The 20,052-nt window shown below is 31.3% G+C and overlaps 1 protein-coding gene across 1 annotated transcript; it reads right to left on the reverse strand.

Annotated features, from left to right (window-relative positions):
* Positions 1 to 16,234: 16,234 nt before the first annotated feature.
* LOC147078421 (cytochrome P450 6B5-like) lies at positions 16,235 to 19,691 on the reverse strand. Its single transcript, XM_085959357.1, has 2 exons — positions 18,276 to 19,691; positions 16,235 to 16,702 (listed from the first exon to the last, which is right to left on the reverse strand). Exons 1-2 carry the CDS (start codon positions 19,654 to 19,656, stop codon positions 16,533 to 16,535), a joined length of 1,551 nt encoding a protein of 516 aa, XP_085815483.1. The 5' UTR covers positions 19,657 to 19,691; the 3' UTR covers positions 16,235 to 16,532.
* Positions 19,692 to 20,052: the final 361 nt, after the last annotated feature.

A 20,052-nucleotide genomic window follows, 5' to 3' on the forward strand; every position in this document is an offset into this window, starting at 1 on the left:
TTTGTTGTACTTTTAAGATAATTTAGAGTCGAGCTTGTATCGTGTATAAACGTGACACAACCTATACACTATTTTCAAAGATAGTCTGTCAATTTTTACACAGATGTCTATAACATATTCATGGTGAACGACATCTATGTACAATAAATAATATTAACTTTAATATTGAAAAAAAAAATGCCAAAATAATGCACACGAAATAATATTCTCTTATCTACAAAATGTGATATATTTTTATTAACTTTGTGATAATTTCTTTTTATTATCTTGTAGTTAGCCGCATGAAATTACATGTTATTTAATCACTTATCATTTTGTAATAAAACATAACTAGGTACCTACTAAATTAACTACCTATCATAATTTATTTTGTTATGTTTATTGGCGTTTTGTAAAGTATAACAATCATTAACGTTATTTCTGAAATATAAGTACAATACAATTATACATATTTTTTTCGTTCTGAGTCTGAGACGGATGAATTCAGCTTCGAGGTGTCTACCTCCATGATATAGGTGATACTTAATGTACCTTTGGACACTTAACACAATCACTGCCGACCTGTTAATTAATATGTTATTACCACATTTAAATATAATGTTAATTGTATCTAATGGCCAGGTAATGCAAACGCGTCAGTCGCGTTGTTAGCACTAAATGAGTTAACCTAAAAAGTCCATATAGAAATAATTATTATAGATAATATGTAGGCAAACTATACCTGCACGGCATTTTACACTTATTTTTACACTAAGCTTGTGCGCCCATTAGGCCGGAAAGTTGCTGCTGGGTTAACCACCAGATGTTTTCGATGCGTAGTGATCCTCTCTTACCTCCGTGCGCACCCTACCATACCTCATTACTTCCACAGCGGTACTCCCGTCTAACCTCTTACTCAGTCAGTACCTACATAATTTAAATGCCCAGAGTTATAATAATATGGTTTTATCTTTTGTTGCTTAAGTAGGTATTTAAAAAATGGGTGTTACCAGTGAATATAGAATTTATTTTACCATAAACCTTTAACTATTCTGTGGGTGTTTCCGTAAAACTCCCTAAACATATTCAAATTAATTCTGTGTTTGAAAGAAAAGCGGATATACCTACTTTAAACAATTTAAAGGTGAGTCGTTTGTCCTCAATTAATCGTAATGTGTATTTTTCCTAAAGTAGAAAAGGGCAAGTCAAATCAACCCCACTGAATTACCTAGTAAATTTTACATAGAAACATAGGACAAAGTTGTCCAAACTCAATCTTCTTTTCAGCCCGCCTCTTGGGACACAACCACCCCTGTGACAAATCCAAAAAGGCTCCCCCTCCGTCTTCATTAAAAAGAAACATGTGCAAATTTTCCAGAATAGAGTTCCATTTTTTACTAATTTAAATATTATAATTTTGGATGCCTGTAAATATTCTTGTATTTTGTGAATGAAAAGTATTATGAATGGCATTATAAAGTACAGTTGTCATCTAAAATTAGCACATCCGTTGATAATAATCGATGACAGCGCAAGTTAGCAAAGTCGATAAACTAACCTGAAATCTTTTAAGTATTTAATTGTGTAATAAATATAATTAATATGTATATACTAGAGTTGTCAGGGATGCTTTTGAAAAAAAAACACACAAATAGGTAAAGATCTACCATCGTAAGTTGACAGCCGGTCGAATTTGAAACTAAAATTGTCTATCGAGGATAAATTTGTTACAAATGCCATTTAATTTTACAACGTGTTTCTCGAATTATGGATTGCATAATATTTGTACAGAAATCTACTACCAATAAAAAATTATAAATTACCATTTTTTTGTTACTTATGGTAATATTCTCAATGTCATACTAGCGCCCTCGCTGAAATGCCAATTTATGATGGTAGATCTATACCTACTGCTTTCTACGTATTACCTATATACTTAGTGTTTGAAACTAATTATCGATTTTTGACGGCGTGATAGCTCTGCAATATTCTAAATATATTTACTTAGGTACTACTATTTTTTTTTACTTTTTTTAATAAATACCTACCTACCTACTAACAATTTTTTCCACCATTTGATTTTTTCATAAATGATAATACTGAATGAGACAAGACTACACAAGATTAATTTGTAACTATTAAAATATGGGATTATCCTAAAACTATTCGGTGATTCAAGACAATATTTCTGCCATATTTGAAGTATCAAGTCCCTATTTCGGATGGCTTGTCCGTACGGGATGTCGCCGTGCGCAATATGAAATACCTAAGTATATTATTTTGATGCCTGGAACATCCGGCGAAGATTATTATTAGAATCAATTTGTATTATCACTCCAGACTAAGGATTCCAATCCCGGGATCCAGAGCTATTTTCGATACCTATGAATCCCGGGGTTGGTAAACATAATCCCGAAGATTTCGGAATAGATTTTTTTTTATCAATTTTTATGGGAAATAAAATAAAAACGAAAATATAACAGAAAAAATACTTTTAATAACAAATAACTAAAATAGAAATAAACTGAGTTTGAATGAAATTTGATTTATACTCATATGTAAGTTGCCGATACATTTTATTTTTTCAAATAAATTAATAAAAATGAGAAAGATTGGGAAAAACAATGCTTCACACTTTTAACAAAGTAATTCTACCATGATCTCATACGTTTTACGGCAGTTTCATATTTGGCTGACTAATTAATGAAGAAAAGGCTATACACCACGATTTGCTTTACTATTTTAAATCTAGCTAACCCATATTAAATTCACATTATTATTTATATTACAATAATATTTACTTCATTAAACTTATGTATTTTCAAGATTGAAAGTACACAATATTAACAATAAAGATGTCTTAAATAGTATAAATTATACTAGATTTATTTTTGACCAGTTTTATTAACGGCCCACATGTTCGTCGTAGGTCAAAATTGAGTTTTTATTGTAGTTTCAAACCATGATCCTGGACACTCCTTAAACGTTGTAGATAATCTATTTATATAATTTTGAAGCCTTATTATCCTTTATATTTATTTTAAACATTTGATGACTGCATAAAGTATTTTTGTTACATAAAATAGTATTTATTTATTTAGGAATACAAAACATTGTGGACATAACAAATCTAAATTCAAGACGTACACAACATGAGATTTACATTATAAGTCAAACATTACCCTCACAAGAGAGAAGAGAATATAGAAACAGAAATATATATATAATAACAATAATAATAACAATAATAATAACAAAAAAAAATAATCAAAACATAGGTACTTAAGTATAATTTAATACAGAAAAATATAATTTTTGAGAACGGAAAATATACAATTTTATACAGAAAAATACAGTTTCAAAAATAAAATGCAAAGTACATCATTGAAAATGTCTATGTCTTTAGGGAGCGCATTTACTAGTCTTGCACCCCTCGCTAATGGTGCCTGATAGGCTTGACACGAGGAAACGGTTCCAATCCAGAATAAATCATGACTGCGACCACGTAGGTAATTGACAGGCGCATGGAAATTCAAATTCATTAGGACACCAGGATTGGAAACCATCCCTCGCGATAACAGGCAAAAGTGTTTCAACAGCAGAAGAGACCGACGAGATTCAAGAGAGTGAAAAGTAAGCATGCCTTGTAGAAAGGCAGTCGGAAAATAATCATCTGACGAATAATCGAAAGGAAAATAGTTAAATGTTTTAAAATAAAGACATGGAAGAAATTTTTTCTGGACGCGTTCTAAAATACGCTTATATGAAACCTCATAAGGACACCAGATATAGTCATATTTCGGTACATGAATGTGCAGTGGTGTTAAGATTTTTTACATTTATTAATTTTTAATCGCATTTATAAAACCATAAGTATAATATATGACGAGATAATTTTAGTAAAATATTCACGATAAAAAATTATATTGATAATCTCTGTGATCCCACTGGGGAATGACAAAAGAAATGGCGTATTTCAAAAAAACACTACCTTATTCTTAGGTCAATAATTATTATAAAGCAATCATTATTCGTAACATGTTTATCACACTTGAATGGTCAAAAACATAGCTTATAATAAGTATCTTTAGAATCATCTTCAAATGTGTTAATCTTGCCGATTTTTTGAATAATAATATGCTTAATTCTTGTCAAATTTGGGATCACAGAGATTATCAATATAATTTGTATCGTGAATATTTTACTAAAATTATCTCGTCCTAAATTATACTAATGGTTTTATAAATGCGTTTAAAAATCAATAAATGTAAAAAATCTTAACACCACTGCACATTCATGTACCGAAATATTTCTACATTCTAAAACATTAGAGCGAGAGGTTTAAAAGAATACTATTTTTGTAACAAAAATACTTTATGCAGTCATCAAATGTTTAAAATAAATATAAAGGATAATAAGGCTTCAAAATTATATAAATAGATTATCTACAACGTTTAAGGTGTGTCCAGGATCATGGTTTAGAAATACAATAAAAACTCAATTTTGACCTACGACGAGCATTTCCCCCATAAAAAAAATTATATTAACTATGGAAAAAATGCCAATCCCGGGACCAGTTCCGGGATTTCGGGATTATCAAATTGTAATCCCGAAATCCCGGGATCACCTACTTACCAACTTGTGTAAAATATTTTTATAAAAAATGTTTATAAAAGATGTTGGAGTTTTTTTCTTCATACAAACAGAGACATTGTAATATATGAAAGTGTAGTTGAAAAAACGTTACTTAAACCAAAGAGAAAATTCACTGTTTAGCATTTCGCATTGAAGATTCATTTGCATACAGCAAACTTCACTTTGTTATCACCCACATTTCTGGAAACTCAAGCAAGCATTTTAAAACAATATTATATTAAATGTAAATTGTTAAAAAAAGCGCTTATACAAACTATGACACTTGAGTGCACGGCTCCCACAAGTAGGTTAATAAAATATTGACTTGTTCATGCAACTACTATTTTATTAGCCAGATTACAGTCATTATATTCTTGTATCATCATTTGACTTGATTTGTTTTATCCTCAATTACGTAGAGCAGCATTTTCCAATTACATTTCGTCGCGGAATAAAAATTAAAAAATTTTCTCTTCATTAAAATGATAAAACCGAAAAAAATGTATCAATATTACGAAAAATATTAAATCATTGGTTCCCGACCCATGGATCACGCGATCATTAAGGGGTCATCAGCTACTCTTGGATTATGGTGAAAAGTATACACTAGGCTTATTCTATGTATAGTACATGTGACGCGACGATTTCTTATTTGATTTTTATTATAAAGGTTGTTTTTTTTAGAAGTGTAGAACTTTAAAATGAAATAAAACACATACAAATTGTAGTAATGGACATGTCATTTGTTTTATTTGAACGATAATTTTATGCCATTAGTGTTTAAATATGATTTTGGGCATATGGACGCCGCGGCTGGCTCGAAGAAAGCGCAATCTGGATGTCCAATTTTCGACCACTTTTTCGAGCAGCTGGGGCTCTTCTTTTAAGTTTTCTTCAATAAATTGTGCTGACAGTGTTGTGTGGCATGTCTTGTTGAAACCACAGCTCTTCAACATTAATGCAATTCAATTGGAGAACGAACAACTTATTAATCATGGATCTTTAGCGCTCTCCATTGACTGTAACGTTCTGGCCTGCATCATTTTTTATAGAAATATGGACCAATGATTCCACCAGCCCATCAAGCGCACTAAACAGTAACTTTTTTTGGATATAACGGCGTCTTAATAACGGCTTGTGGATTTTCGTCACTCCAAATGCGGTAATTTTGCTTATTGACGTAGCCATTCAACCAAAAATGAGCCTCGTCGCTGAACAAAATTTTGTCTATGTGCCGTACGGTATGTTCCGCGAACTGAACCACGATTTTCGAAATAGATTTGCACAAATTGCAACCGTTGTTCTGGCGTAAGGCTATTTATGGTAAAATGGCAAACCAAATTGACCACAAACCAGCTGTCAGCTGTCAAATTGGCTGTCGCTGGAAAAAGTTCTAAAAAAACACCTGTTATTATAGTCCCTAGGGTTCAGCAGAATACCAATTAGAACATAATACTATACTGAGAAAATGCTAGTGGGCCCGTGTCAGGATGTGGGGTCCATGGATTGTTTTATTACTAAGTACAATTATTACTAAAATTATTAAGTTTGCCTCTACATGTAGGTACTCTTAACTGAAAGTCATGTATATTCAGTCAAATCACATTTCAGTGCATGGCAACTTCGGTCTTGTGTAACTACTCAGACATTCTCAGTCATAAAAAAATGATGCTTTACATCCAAACGTCGGGACCCGTGATATGTCCAATTTATACCGGGTGTGGTGTGGTGCGGATGTGGTTTGGTGGGGTCATTAACCTCAATGTCTTATTAATTAACCTGTGATCACCCAATGTGTATTCTTCGATATAAAGACATGTGTATGCATGTATGCAATATATTTTGGTGGTTTTTGTGCTACTTAACATACAAATATATACTTGTAATATTACTGCCAATTTAACCACAAGAATAGCGTTACGGAACTGCCATCAAGTATTGTAAAACAAAAAGTTTGTAAAAGATTGTGCAGACTGGAGTTGAAAAAATCATACTGACAACTCGATTTGCCTCTATTCAATCACAGAGTTTTTCCAGACCATGCCCACCCCTTAGTTGGAACATATGGACACTACACGGTACCTCCAAGAATTTTTGTCGCTCGCTAGTCTTCTTACATCTACTCAGATCATGTCAGAATCCAGTAGCTCCACCTTATATACTCTGTGGATGGTATTTAGCGGTCTTCCAGGACGCTAGATTCCGGTTGACTTGAGGAACAGGCAAGACAGGTTTAAATTCTCTTGAGGTACTCGCAGCACGTGGCCGAGCTAGATCTAACGTCACGTCTTGATTCTAATCGTTATGAAACGCTGCTTGGTCCGATCTCTTATCCCGAATCCCAGACTGAAGTAGTAAATAATTACAAGATAAAAAGAACTTTTTATATACCACGTTTTAAAATTTTCTGTTGAATCATATTATAAACTTGACAATTCTATGTATTAATAAATACTTTTTTTTGTACTTGATAGAAATACTGAATAAATATAGAATACTGAAATGTCATTTTGACGTTTCATATTGATTTTCATAGTAACGCACGTATATATTAATAATTTAGTTGCTAGGACCCCCTTGGCAACCAATAATAGTGTTACTTTTTATGATTTTTTTCCGAAATAACTTCCCATAAAAAACAGAATTAACTGAAAATGAATTCAATTCTGCTTAAAGAATGTATTGTAATCATGTTCTGATATATTCTAAAAGTTTCAAATGTCTATCTAGTCGGGAAGTTAGTTAAAAATCGATTGCAAGATTTTTATTGGGCAAACAAGAAAAAAATTGTACTGGACAAACAAGAATACGAGCCAATAAAAACGTGGTAAAAATATGCTATTTTTACCTAAAACGTTAAAAAATCATTATCGGTTAATTGTTTAACTTATAAAATGTTCAATATAACATTAAAAATGCTTTAAAATACAATACTAAATGTTATTTTATATAATATACTAATAAATCTAAGGTACGTATACCCTTTTAAGCATACGTTATTATTATACGTAAGTTTATAAATAAACCTTGTTTGTTACCTATATGAAAATGGATAGCCATTGCGCTTGATTTATCTTGTTAAGCACAAAAAGGTTCTAAATCAAATTTAGTTCCTGTTCCTAGAAAACTCGTATGTATATTATTTTCGGAGTTAGTTAATTAAATTTCCATCGAAAATCAATGAACACACAGAGAGGAAGGATAGAGACTAGCGGCTAACTCAATATTTTACTTAGCAGTTAAATAAAGCAGGAAACCTTCATCCAAGTCAATTCAGACGTTAAGTTATAATGTATGTTTGCTGGTACTCGAAATAAAACCATACGTACTGCTTACATATTATTATTATTTATGGGTATTTTATATTTTTGTAACATTTCTGTCAATATTCCGTATCGAACACATTGAAAACTCGGCAACTAAATTAATTTTAAAAAGTTTTGGATGTGTGAACATCGAAGCGTTCGCCTTCAGAAAAATAATTGTATTGTAATTAAAAAAAAATGGACGAAAAACTGAATGAAAATAGGTACATCATGCGCACCAATGTCGACGTGGACGTCTGCTAGGCGAGGAAGAGGGTAAGTGTATTATTCATGGAGTGATCACGTAGAAGCAATGACAAATACGATTCTATATTTACTTACATTATGTGTATGCTCGAGTAAATGCGCCTTTTCCCGTCACTTTTGTCACTTCTCATTATATTTCTGTGGGCGGTATTATTGTGTTAAATCTTTGGCCGCACACGAAATTATGACCTATCATAATCAGTGTAAATTCTATGGTCATTATTGACACTTTCGAGAGCACTACAAATCAAAAACAAAAATATTAAGAAAGCCCTCGTCTTGAATTAACCGGAGAAGCTACCTAAATAAAAAAAGAGAAAGGCAAAGCTAAAAAAAGGTCTCGACGGGAATGCTGGATGGAAAAGCTGATGGAACGGTTTTATTGGGTGATAAAAAACTCTTGGATTGAATTCTGGTCGAAATTAGCTGATTTTTGGATAAGTTGGAATATTAGATTTTCCTAATACCTACGTCACCTCGTGCTGCCATGATTACAAATATTAATTTAAGCAGTTTTTTTAGCACCGACGCATAAAAAGGTTGGCAATTGCTGTGACTTTGTGAATCATTATTTAGTAGTCAACTATTATTACAATAACTATTCGAGGTCAACTTGCCGCAATCAATTATTTTACTTCATCACGTGGTTTTCGTAATTTACATTACAATTAATGTAATAGCGACCACGTTAATGCAGAGCTTCCAAACCAGTGTACCGCGAGCGAATGAAAAGTGTGTGTCGATTGGGGAAAAAGTAAAATATGGAATATTTTACTATTTACTAAACTATATCACCATAACCAAACGATTCGTGTAAAGAAATAAATGTAAAACAAAACTAAAATAATAAGTATACTTATATGAAGAATATTAATTGAACTGGTTTTTGTGACATCTATTGAAACAAAGTTGTTATCGATTCTACGATAATTAAATGGTTTATGTTGATAACCGTTTCAGATTCCGAAGCCCGTTCTCAGAGAGATCTAAATATAAATAAAATAAATTGAAAAATCTAGTATCGTGCAAGGACATTTAAATATATTATGTAGGTATGTACACTTACTAAATAAACCGTAGAGACCCAAACGTAATATTATATCTCCTGCCCACTTTATATTTTAATAAAAAACGTTGATTTTTCTAAAAAATAAAATTGTAGGTAGGTAACTTAAAACCTTTTTAGTCATATGGAATTAAGCTTCACTATTGTGACCATCTAGTTTGTGTGTAATTATATGTAAGTATACTATGAATTGATTACTTTAAACAATTTAAAATATAAATTATCAAAAAAATGTATTTATTGTATGCTTCATATTCTACCGCTGGCTATCATTAGTAGCATTACGCAAGACTGGATTCAGGCTGTAGTTCAGGGCTCTCAAATGAATTGGGCCCCAAAGCCCTAAAGCCGTGTTGATATCGACAGAAGTGAGTAGGTAGGTAATTTATGATAATATGAAAAATTCGGCACTGGAGGAGTATTTTACAATTCACAACAATATAATATCAGACGTTGCCTCAGTTCATCACGCAGTCACGCGTTTAAACATATAAAAGACTATGTGGAAAAATCAATAGATAGGTATCTATGAAGTCAGTTATACTATTTATGAGTATTACAACTCTTTAAAATTAAATAAGGGTTTTTGGGGCCTCGATAAGTATTAGTTCAACCCTGACATGACTCTTCCATTTAAAATTATGAAACATGTGATAAAAAAGTACGCCATGCTTTAGAAGGACTGTATTAACGTATCAAATCAAGAAAACAACATGTTTTTATTATGTTAGTATGGAAAATAGTGGGTTGGACTGCAATAGATTATACGAGTAGAGTAGCTTTGCGATAAATTTAAATTCAAGCCGCGAAATGCAAACTGGTGCATGCCAAAAGAACTAGACGTACATTCGACGATGTATAACTTGCCGGTAATATAATATTCAACGTGTTAACTCAATAAAAAGCAATTGGCGGCGCACAATTCTATAAGTCACGTCCACACGTGTAGCGGAACACGGGAATCGAACTAAAACGCGAGCCAGAATGAAATAAAAGCGCCGGAAAGACGGAACAAAAGACTAAAAAATGAAAACTAGAAGAAAGAGTTCAACTACGATAGCTTCGATAAGAAGGTAAGATTTAGAACCGTTTCTAATAGGCTAACTAGCCGCACCATATAATGTAGAATATTATGTAAACGTTAAAAAATCTTTCATTCTTCATTGTTTATATTTATTATAATATATTCTTTTTTAAAAACTACAAGTGGCCATGCAGTCCAATGACAGTAGTGTATTTACTAATACAAGAGAAACATCACATCAGAAAGAACAGCGCCTTACACTGGACTACGTACTACTGAAATGATAATAATACACAAAAACTTCGATTTTTTTGAGTTCCATCCAGGGCTCTCAACCGGAAAATACGTTATTTTTGTAGGAACGAAAACCGGAACCAAACCGAAAAAAATATCGGTTTTTTTCGGTTCGGTATATGTTCTAACACGCGCAATAACATGCGATTATAATTGCGCCGCTAGTTGACGTTAGTCATTGACAGAAACACCAATTCGATAAGCATAATATCTAATATTATAATATACCATGATATTATTAGTATACGAATAACAATTTGATTCAGTGCAAGAATTCAATGATTTAGGCAAATGGCTAACAACTAAACCTTGTAAAAAGATCTGTTAATACAATAGGAACAGTAATACGCAACGTTTTTTAAACATATTATTTACGTAGGTATGTCCCGTAAGTAATAAGTATGAGTGAAGAAGTGTGCCTTATTCTTATCCATTACACATTTTTTTTATTCCCCTCCAACAGGTAATCTTGGCCTAGTAGTAGTACACCGGGTAAGTACCTAGTATAGTTGCTATCAAATATTTTTGTTTAATACATATTTTAGAAATAGAAAAAAAGAGTAACAAATTACAACTTGAAAAATGTTCAGTGAATATTGTTTTTTATATTGCTTGTTTTGAGATTACAGTAAACCACGTTGCCTGTCTGTAAAGTTTTAAGTGAGTGATTACGTAATAAATAAAGTGGATAATATTACTTACTTTCAAGATTCTGAAAACTTAATACCTAACGCTAGAAATGTTACGTGAAAATAAATGCAAAAAATATTATAGTCTAATTATTTTCTAGAGAAAAAAACTATAACGTTTCAGAAAATAAACTTCTTCATCATTATTATTGGACGTGCACCCTGATTTCTTCCAACAATTATTTTTTCCAGTAGTGCTTACTTAACGTGGCTGCTATTGGATTTGGTCTCTAACTCTAATCTCCAATTTGCCAACAAATTGTTGTCTTACCTCTCCTTCTGCTTGCTATTGGATTGATCGACGATTACTCTTTTAGATGCGTATTAATTCATACGATGCACATGACCTATCTGACACAGTCTCCCCAGTGACGTCCCGTGGGGGTTGGCAGATTAAGCATCGCTTGGGGGCGGCAGTTACTCGAAGGGTGGCAAATCGAGGAGAATCATTACGTCCAAGTATATAGAAATAGCTAAGTACTTAAAATTAATTACGAAAATATCTTTCCATTAAAAAAATCAGCTCACTAGTTGGACAAAAAATATAATATAATATGGAATAAAAGGTTTAACTGGAATGTAATTATTTTGTTGATTTCGCGATGTCTAGTTTACTTTCATTGCCTTTCGATGTGCTTGGTACGAGAAGTACAGATTTTCGAATAATTACAGTCTGCCTTATTAAACAGTGCGTACGGAAATTGCGTTGGCCATCGAAACTAAAGATGTAACCTCTTCTTACAAAGTATCCCACCTACCACTCCTGATCCACGGTATTAGTCTGTATCGAAGGTTGTGCCGTCATTATATCAATTATAGTTGTAATAATGCCTAAACCTTTGCAATCTCAGACTACAAATGTTACCAAGTTTTATGAAGAAGAAAAGCGACACGGATCCCATTAATTCCTCAAGACAGAGTAAATAATTAATGTATCGCAAAAATGCATGTAAGAAGCCACTACATATTCATCGTCAAAAAATCCCCACTTCTGGGGATAAAATTAAATTTGTATGTTTTAATGATACCTATATATTTTGTTGGAATTCTTCGATATTGGAGTCATGAAAAGATGATTAATAATACTGTATAAAAAATGGGGCCGCATTCTGATACTGCCTAGGGGCGGCATTCTGTCTAGGGACGTCACTGAGTCTCCCAATCTAACACAGTTACTCAACAACAACATATAGGTAATCAAGACCCATTTCTGAATTATTGTACAAACAGTATTTTTCCTTTTCAACATTTTTTATAATTATCTGCATTCTTGTGTGTACTCTAAGTACCGGTAAATTTGCGCCTGAAACAACAAATAATATTATCTACCTACATATCTTAGGTCAATGTTGAACAACTTTATTATATCCAGCGAGATGCTAGGTATATTTATGTATATATACCATCTCTATTTCTGATGTCACCAATGGAAAAAAAACACTAAAATTGGCAATTACAGCCAGGTTTCTATGTTTTGATCAAATATAAATTTACCTATAAGATAATTGATTAGGTATAGGGAAATAAATAAAAAAAATATTAAAAGATACAACATGACTACTTTGACTATACACGCATATTATGACAGGCTTTGGCCATACAAATAAATCCATATTATTTGATAATAATAAAATTACTACAGCCATTCAATCGGAAGACAAACATAATTATTATCTAAATTTAATATTGTAATGTTAAGTATATAAATAATTTGTAATAATTGCTTAAAGACTGTCGACCTTGAATTCAAATTCTACAGAAACTGTACCTATAAGATTGCTTGTTTTATTGTTAAGTTTATTATGAATGACGATGCTTCGTATGTTAGTATAATAGTGGGGATTACAAAATCACGGAGACAATTTTCTTTCTCGCGTTGAGTATTTTTGATACCGGGACTGATACTAACAATAACATCATAATTATGAAATAAAAAAAACATATTTCAGATATTAATAATATCAATATGATTGTTAATGAAAATATAATCAACCAAATTTCATGTTTTGTTTTTATTATGATTTAGCACAGTGATAGAATCATAATCTGCAACACAACAATATAACTTTTTAAAATGCTGACTAGATAATTACTTTTTAATTAACACATTTAAATAGCATGCTAATTATGTCGAATGGCCACCTAAGCGTTACGCGCCTGTCTTAAGCGTCCAATGTTTTAATATGTCGAAGAATAATGATAATAAATATGTAACATTGTAATCGATTAGGATAAATTTCGGTGTTTGATTTGGCCTTCATGAAAAGAAAAGTTGCTCATCACCGATATAGCAGGTTAACGTTTATGTTTATATTATTATTACCTACTCAATATTATGTTTTTCATTTACAATACTATTGTGACTATGACTATACATAAGATGAAAGGAATAATGAATAGCAACCTATTTATGATAATTTAAACATTTATCATAATATGACTTGTAAAATAGTAAAAATGACAAAACCCCATAGATAATCAAAAAATGTATAAGCCTGCATGCCCATTAATGCCGTCTATGGTTGCGTTTTTATATATATTATGTATTATCAGATATTCTACACCCTGCGCAGGCATACCGCGCCGACTGGATTTTACATTAGCTAAGGCGGTGGTTAATGCAGTCGCAGACCATTGAGGCTTAAATCATATGTTCCGTCGTGTTCAGAAACTCATACGTATGCAGTTCGCCGTATCACACTTCACCGAGAAATGTTTAACGGATATATAATATGGCCGTAAATTAAAGCTGTCCAACCTCTTTGGGTCGTATAGTATTGACATAAAAATCATGTCTAAATAAAACACGGTTCTTGTCGGTTTACACTTTACAGGAAGCCAGCAGCAAACAAAGATGTGGAAAATAGCCAATATACTTGATTATTTGTTAGGTTATATTTGGTTAGGTTAGTTTTCATTATTGAATTCATGAATTTTGCCAACATAAGCTATGAAAATTGAATTAATGTTCATTTGAATCAAATAAAATTGGAGACCGTTTGGTATACGGTCATCTCTTTCGGATAAGAAAGCTCACGGCGAACTGTGCCACTGTGAAATATTTTACGTACAATTTTCATGTAACCGTGTTCTGGATATTTTTATACTTACTACTTTAGTTTACAAAAATCAGTTATTTTTAATGAATTTTGGATTGGCAATTTCTGGTTTGGGATAAATGCTTACTGGATTGCAAACCCTAGTATAAGATAGTATGTACATAATAGTATTCCTCGTGTAATACATGTAGTAATAGTTCATAATATCTCTCTACGTTACACACCGTCTTTACGCCCACGAAAATGATAAAGCAAACTGTAATGGTGCGATTTTACTTATGAGATGATTGCAGTGGTATTTTCATTTTATGCTCGAATGCAACTTTTAGATGTCTACAATTAAGGGATTTATTTTATGTAATTCTATTATTTCAGTAATTAAAGTGTATGCTTTATAATAATAGAAAATAAATAATAATTTCAAAAAAATGAAAGATAACTTAAAGCCTTTGTTTTAAGCGATAGTGCCTTTCTTAATAACGATGTGCAATTATTTAGATAATAATAATTTCTTCACATCTCGTACACAGTTTTGTCGCAAGGCGTAGCTATCTGTGTATTCAAACAAAGTTAATAACACATTTTTTGTTACGATTAAATCTGTGACAATATACATACACTTACTTTACCATCATAATAAATCTTCATAGAGATAAGTAGAATGAAAATAGCTACATAAGTACTTAACTATTCCATTTCCATCCTTATTAATTATTTATGAAATTTTGTATAATTCTCTAAACCAGTGTTTCTGAACCGATGGTACGCCGACCACTGATGGTCTGCAGAAATTTTTAGGTGGTCTGCGAATTTTTGGCGTCCAAATGCCTATGCTAAAAATTACAACAAAATCTTCAAAAAACTTGTTTTTTTATTAAAATATATTCATGGTTTTACGTGACGAAATCAACCGCAGAATCAGACGTTTCACTTACACTTATTATACTGCAATATTAATTTTAGGTTATCAAAAATTTAAAGACTTTAATTCAAATATTTATTCACTGTTACCCCGATAATGAAGATCTTCGTAAAGGCAACCTATGGATTAATAATCTATAGAAAACATAAATTCATGTACACCTAATGCTTAATAGAAAATCATAAATTATTGTCTTCTGACGCCACTCTAGTGTCCAGACATAAAATAAAAACATTGGCTCAGTTTTTAATGTCACTGGAGGAGGAATATCCATCTCTTAGTTGAAAAGCCATAAAATTCATGTTCTCATTTTCGATTACCATAAAAACCAGAATACAATTACATTTTTCTGTTTAGAATTTGAAAACATCCCAAATATCTTTTTCATTTATTACCTACCTATCTTTTTATCTATCCGAGCAACAACAGAAAATTCAGATCGTACTATATAAAATATATTTTGTAGTTTTGCGTTAGCGGTCCGCAAAAAGTTTCTCCTATTTTCAGTGGTCCCCAGGTGTAAAAATGTTTAGAAACACTACTCTAAATTAAATGAATAATAATTTAAAAAAATGCATGCAATTATATACTCGTATGAACTATTTAATGAAAACTACTTTTCTATTAAAACCTTTGAACATGGAAGTTTTGATTTTTTTTATTTACGCTGTGTTGGAAAATGTATTTCAAATTCATTAAAATAAATAAATTTTAATTTAAAACAACTATTTACACATACATAAAATGATAGATTTTAAGGAATCATTAAAATATTATTGAATTTTCATATATGATAAGATTGATTTATTTTAATTAATTATTTTTATTTGTGACCTTTATTTAGTATAAAATAGCGTAAATCTATTTTAAATGTCAAAAAGATCTTAAACGTCATTATTAATAGTATACACATTTACATGATAATCAGCAAAAAATAATAACAAAATTATTTGGGTAGTACAATATTATTTTAAATACAATTTAATTAATTTATTATTAAATATATTATAATGGTGTATTTAAAAATATTATTAAATGGTAAGTATTTTGAAGAACATAATTATACATATTTAGGTGCGGTATAATTAGAAATGACCAAATTTATAGCATATTAAAGTTAATATTGCTTATAAATAAAATTACACAACCTTCACGATTTACAAATCCATTCATCAAAAAAAATCGTAAGATTTTTTTTGCCGGGACCTTTGTTATGCACGTTCAATGTAGGTACATATAATAAAAACTGATTATTTCACAACACAATTGAATGAAATTATTAAAAATATTGTTTATAAATTTCTCGGACGTATGTTTAGCCACACACCATGTTCGCTTGCTGTAACAAATGATTTTGGATCGATTTTGGCTTGTTTTTCTGACCGTTTTGTAGGTTCCACTTTAAACTTTCTCAAAAATGTTATTAACCCAACCATGCTTTGTATTTTCCCAAATCTTAGACCTATAATAAAATAAACATAATTAGCTACATTTTTTAATATATTGTTTAATAATAATAATAATAATAATACACAATTATAATAAATCAATCCAATTTCGAATCAAATTAGCCTAGTAAAAATAAATAAATAAAGTAATGTAAAATAATATATACAAAAATAATAATGTCATCAATAAACTTAAAACAATCTATGTTAAAAAAAATTGAAATAGATGAAATACATAATATTTCAATATTGCATCTAGGGCAGGGGCGGGCAAACTTTTTGGATGGAGGGCCAAATTCAAGAATTCAAAATGAGCGGAGGGCCGCAAGTAAAATACCATTTTTAGATATACACTATTTATTATCACGAAAAATAAACATTACAAAAAAATTAATGAAAAGAATGAAAGTGTTCAAAGTCAAATTCAGGTGTTAATTTTGTAGTTGATATTTTCAAAACTGCTTGTATGTAAATGGGCATCGGAGATATTTGATCGTAAATAATTTTTATTGAGGTTCATGATCGAAAATGTTTGTTCACATATAGGTATAGGTTGATCCAAAAATAACGAACATTTTTCTTGCATAATCTTTAAGTTGGTCAAATTTGTCTGAATTAAGGGCATTGTAAAATTTGGAGATTTCTTCACGACGATGCAATTCTCTTAAATCAGTGTCACACTGCAGATCAATAATCTCAAGTTGTAGCTCTGTCGTACACTATCAATATCTATTGAAAATGGATCGCGTACTGTTGCTAAGCTTGTCTCAATTTTTCGGAAGTCACCAAATCTTTGTAAAAAATCGTCATTCAGAGCTTTAATAATTTTTCCATATTCTTCAAATTTATATTCTAGCAACTTCAAAGTTGGAAAGTGGTCCACGTTGTTGTTCGATATTTGTCGAAGGAATAACTTGAGTTTTATCTGAAATCCATTCAACCTTTTTACCATATCATGGGCATATATTTTTTTCCTTGCAACGCAGAGTTAAAAGTATTTGAATGTGTCTCGATGTTCAACATAGAAAATAGTTAATACATAGTGTGAGACGAGACGCAAGGAAGACGTACTGAGATAATACATTAACGAAACAACAAATTCTTCAAATTTTAATCTATTGTCAATATTTTTTAAAAAATTATAAAAAAAGCTATTTGTAATCCGAGGTACAATTGATGATGGCGGGCCGCAAAAAAATACCCGGCGGGCCACATGCGGCTCGCGGGCCGCAGTTTGCCCTCCCCTGATCTAGGGTCCTTACAAATAATTTTTATTTGGCTCCAGAAGATACATTGAAGTTCGGCTTAGTTTGTCGTCTTAAAAGTTATCGGATCATAATACACAAAACATACAAACGGTAAGTTCATTGTATATAAAACCAAGAAGTTTTAAAAAGTTAGACGCATCGTCTAGAATTACCATTATATTTTTTCAAAAATGCTGTAAGAACCGAAGAAGAAAAAAATACCATAATAGCAAAGAAGATTTCAGAAATATTTTACGTTATACCATTAATTTATTTCAGTCTGTTGGTTACACTTTACAAGCAACTAGAATAAATTAATGAAATTGTATAAAATATATACCTATGCAGTTTCGAGGACCTTCTCCAAAAGGCATAAACGCCATCGGATCTCTGGTGCTTTTGTTTTCCTGTGAAAAGCGTTCTGGTATAAATTTTTTCGGTTCAGGATAAAGTTCTGGATCGTAATGAATTGCCAATAAAGGAATTGATACGGTTACCCCTTCATCGATAGTCACATTGGTGCCTGGGAAAGTGTATTTCGTATTACAAACTCTTGTTAAAACCCCTAAGGCTGGATATTTCCGTTGTGTTTCACAAACCACCATTTCTAGGTACTTCATTTCCAATATACCTTCGTATGTCAATATTCCATCGTATTTTGCTAACATTGCATTGATTTCAGCTATAACTTTTTCTTGAATTTCTGGATGAAAAGCTAATTCATTCAAAATAAATGCCATTAGAGTGGATGACGTTTCAAAACCTGCTGTGAAAAAGATAAATACTTGGGCTGTCATAAAAATATCTGTAAAGTCTGCTTCAGTCAATTCAGATCTATTCTTTACGTCAGTTGGCTTTTGGTTGCCCAAATTATTTTTTACTTCCAATAATAAATCAATAAAGTCATGTCTTTTTACGCCGCTACTTTGTCTTTCTTTAATCATATCCGTTACAGTAGATACAAAAAAATCCTCAATATCTTTGTCCTGTAGTCTAAATTTTAGAAAATTATATAATTCTGGTGATATAACTTTAATAAACACTTTTAATGTTCTTTCGACGGATGTTTGAAAAACTTTTCTTCCCATTTTTCTAAATGGAGCATTTTCGTCTTTCATAGAGTTCATCTTTACTCCAAAAGCACATGATCCAATCACCTCGGTTGTAAATTTCGCCATCAATTCACGCATTTCTTCTTCTCCAGTATTGACAATACTTGTTGATACGTATTGTTCGAACTCATTAGCCTTTTCGATAATTAAATGAAACATATTTTTTAGTTTACCGGAAGTGAAAATAGGTGTTGACTTTTGCCTTAAAGATTTCCACTTATATCTGTCAGAATGAAATAGATTATAATTCAACGGTTCAATTTCTGTTGATACGTCTGGAAATCGATCTTGAAAATATTGAAAATCCTTCACTAGCACATGTTTTATTAAATCCAAATCTTTCACTAAAATATCAGGCCGCCTGGATTGAAATACGCCTATCAGTTTTGCATCCGGAAACGTTTCGTACATCTTCTTATAGAAAGAACTAGTACTTAAGCGCATTAACATTACATCTTTTAGATTACCAAACAACGGTATCGGTTCTATATACGGAACACCTCGTTGTTTCCAATAGTCGAAATTAACTGTTAAATATTTGTAGATGACGCAAAATAAGATACCTATCCAAAGCATAAAACTAAACAGATTGAATTCAAAAGGGAACATGTTTACAACTTGAACGAATGATCGACACAACTACACTCGGTCAACGTCGTAACAGACTGTAATACTGTTTTGCTCTTGAAGTCCATTTATAAAGAAGACACCAGTTTAACCTAAGCCACAGTATTTTTTATAAACACACATACAATAGAATTGCAAAATCTTTGCATGAGATTATAAGTATAAAGATAGAAGATCATAGGTTTAGACAGTAGCGGATTTTAAATTAGAAATAATTATTGGCATCTAATTAAATCATAGTAATGAGTATCCAGTTTTTAATGTCTCGTAATAATCCCTGTTGTGTTAAAAAAATGTGTATATGTTTTTTTTATAAATTAGGTAATTTAAAAAATGTAAACCTACATCGTATGAGACCAATCATTAATTGAAAAGTAA

This window comes from Rhyacophila brunnea, unplaced genomic scaffold (genome assembly GCF_057557595.1).
Source record: "Rhyacophila brunnea isolate RB1 unplaced genomic scaffold, BYU_Rbru_1.0 scaffold_11, whole genome shotgun sequence".
Classification (NCBI taxonomy): domain Eukaryota; kingdom Metazoa; phylum Arthropoda; class Insecta; order Trichoptera; family Rhyacophilidae; genus Rhyacophila; species Rhyacophila brunnea.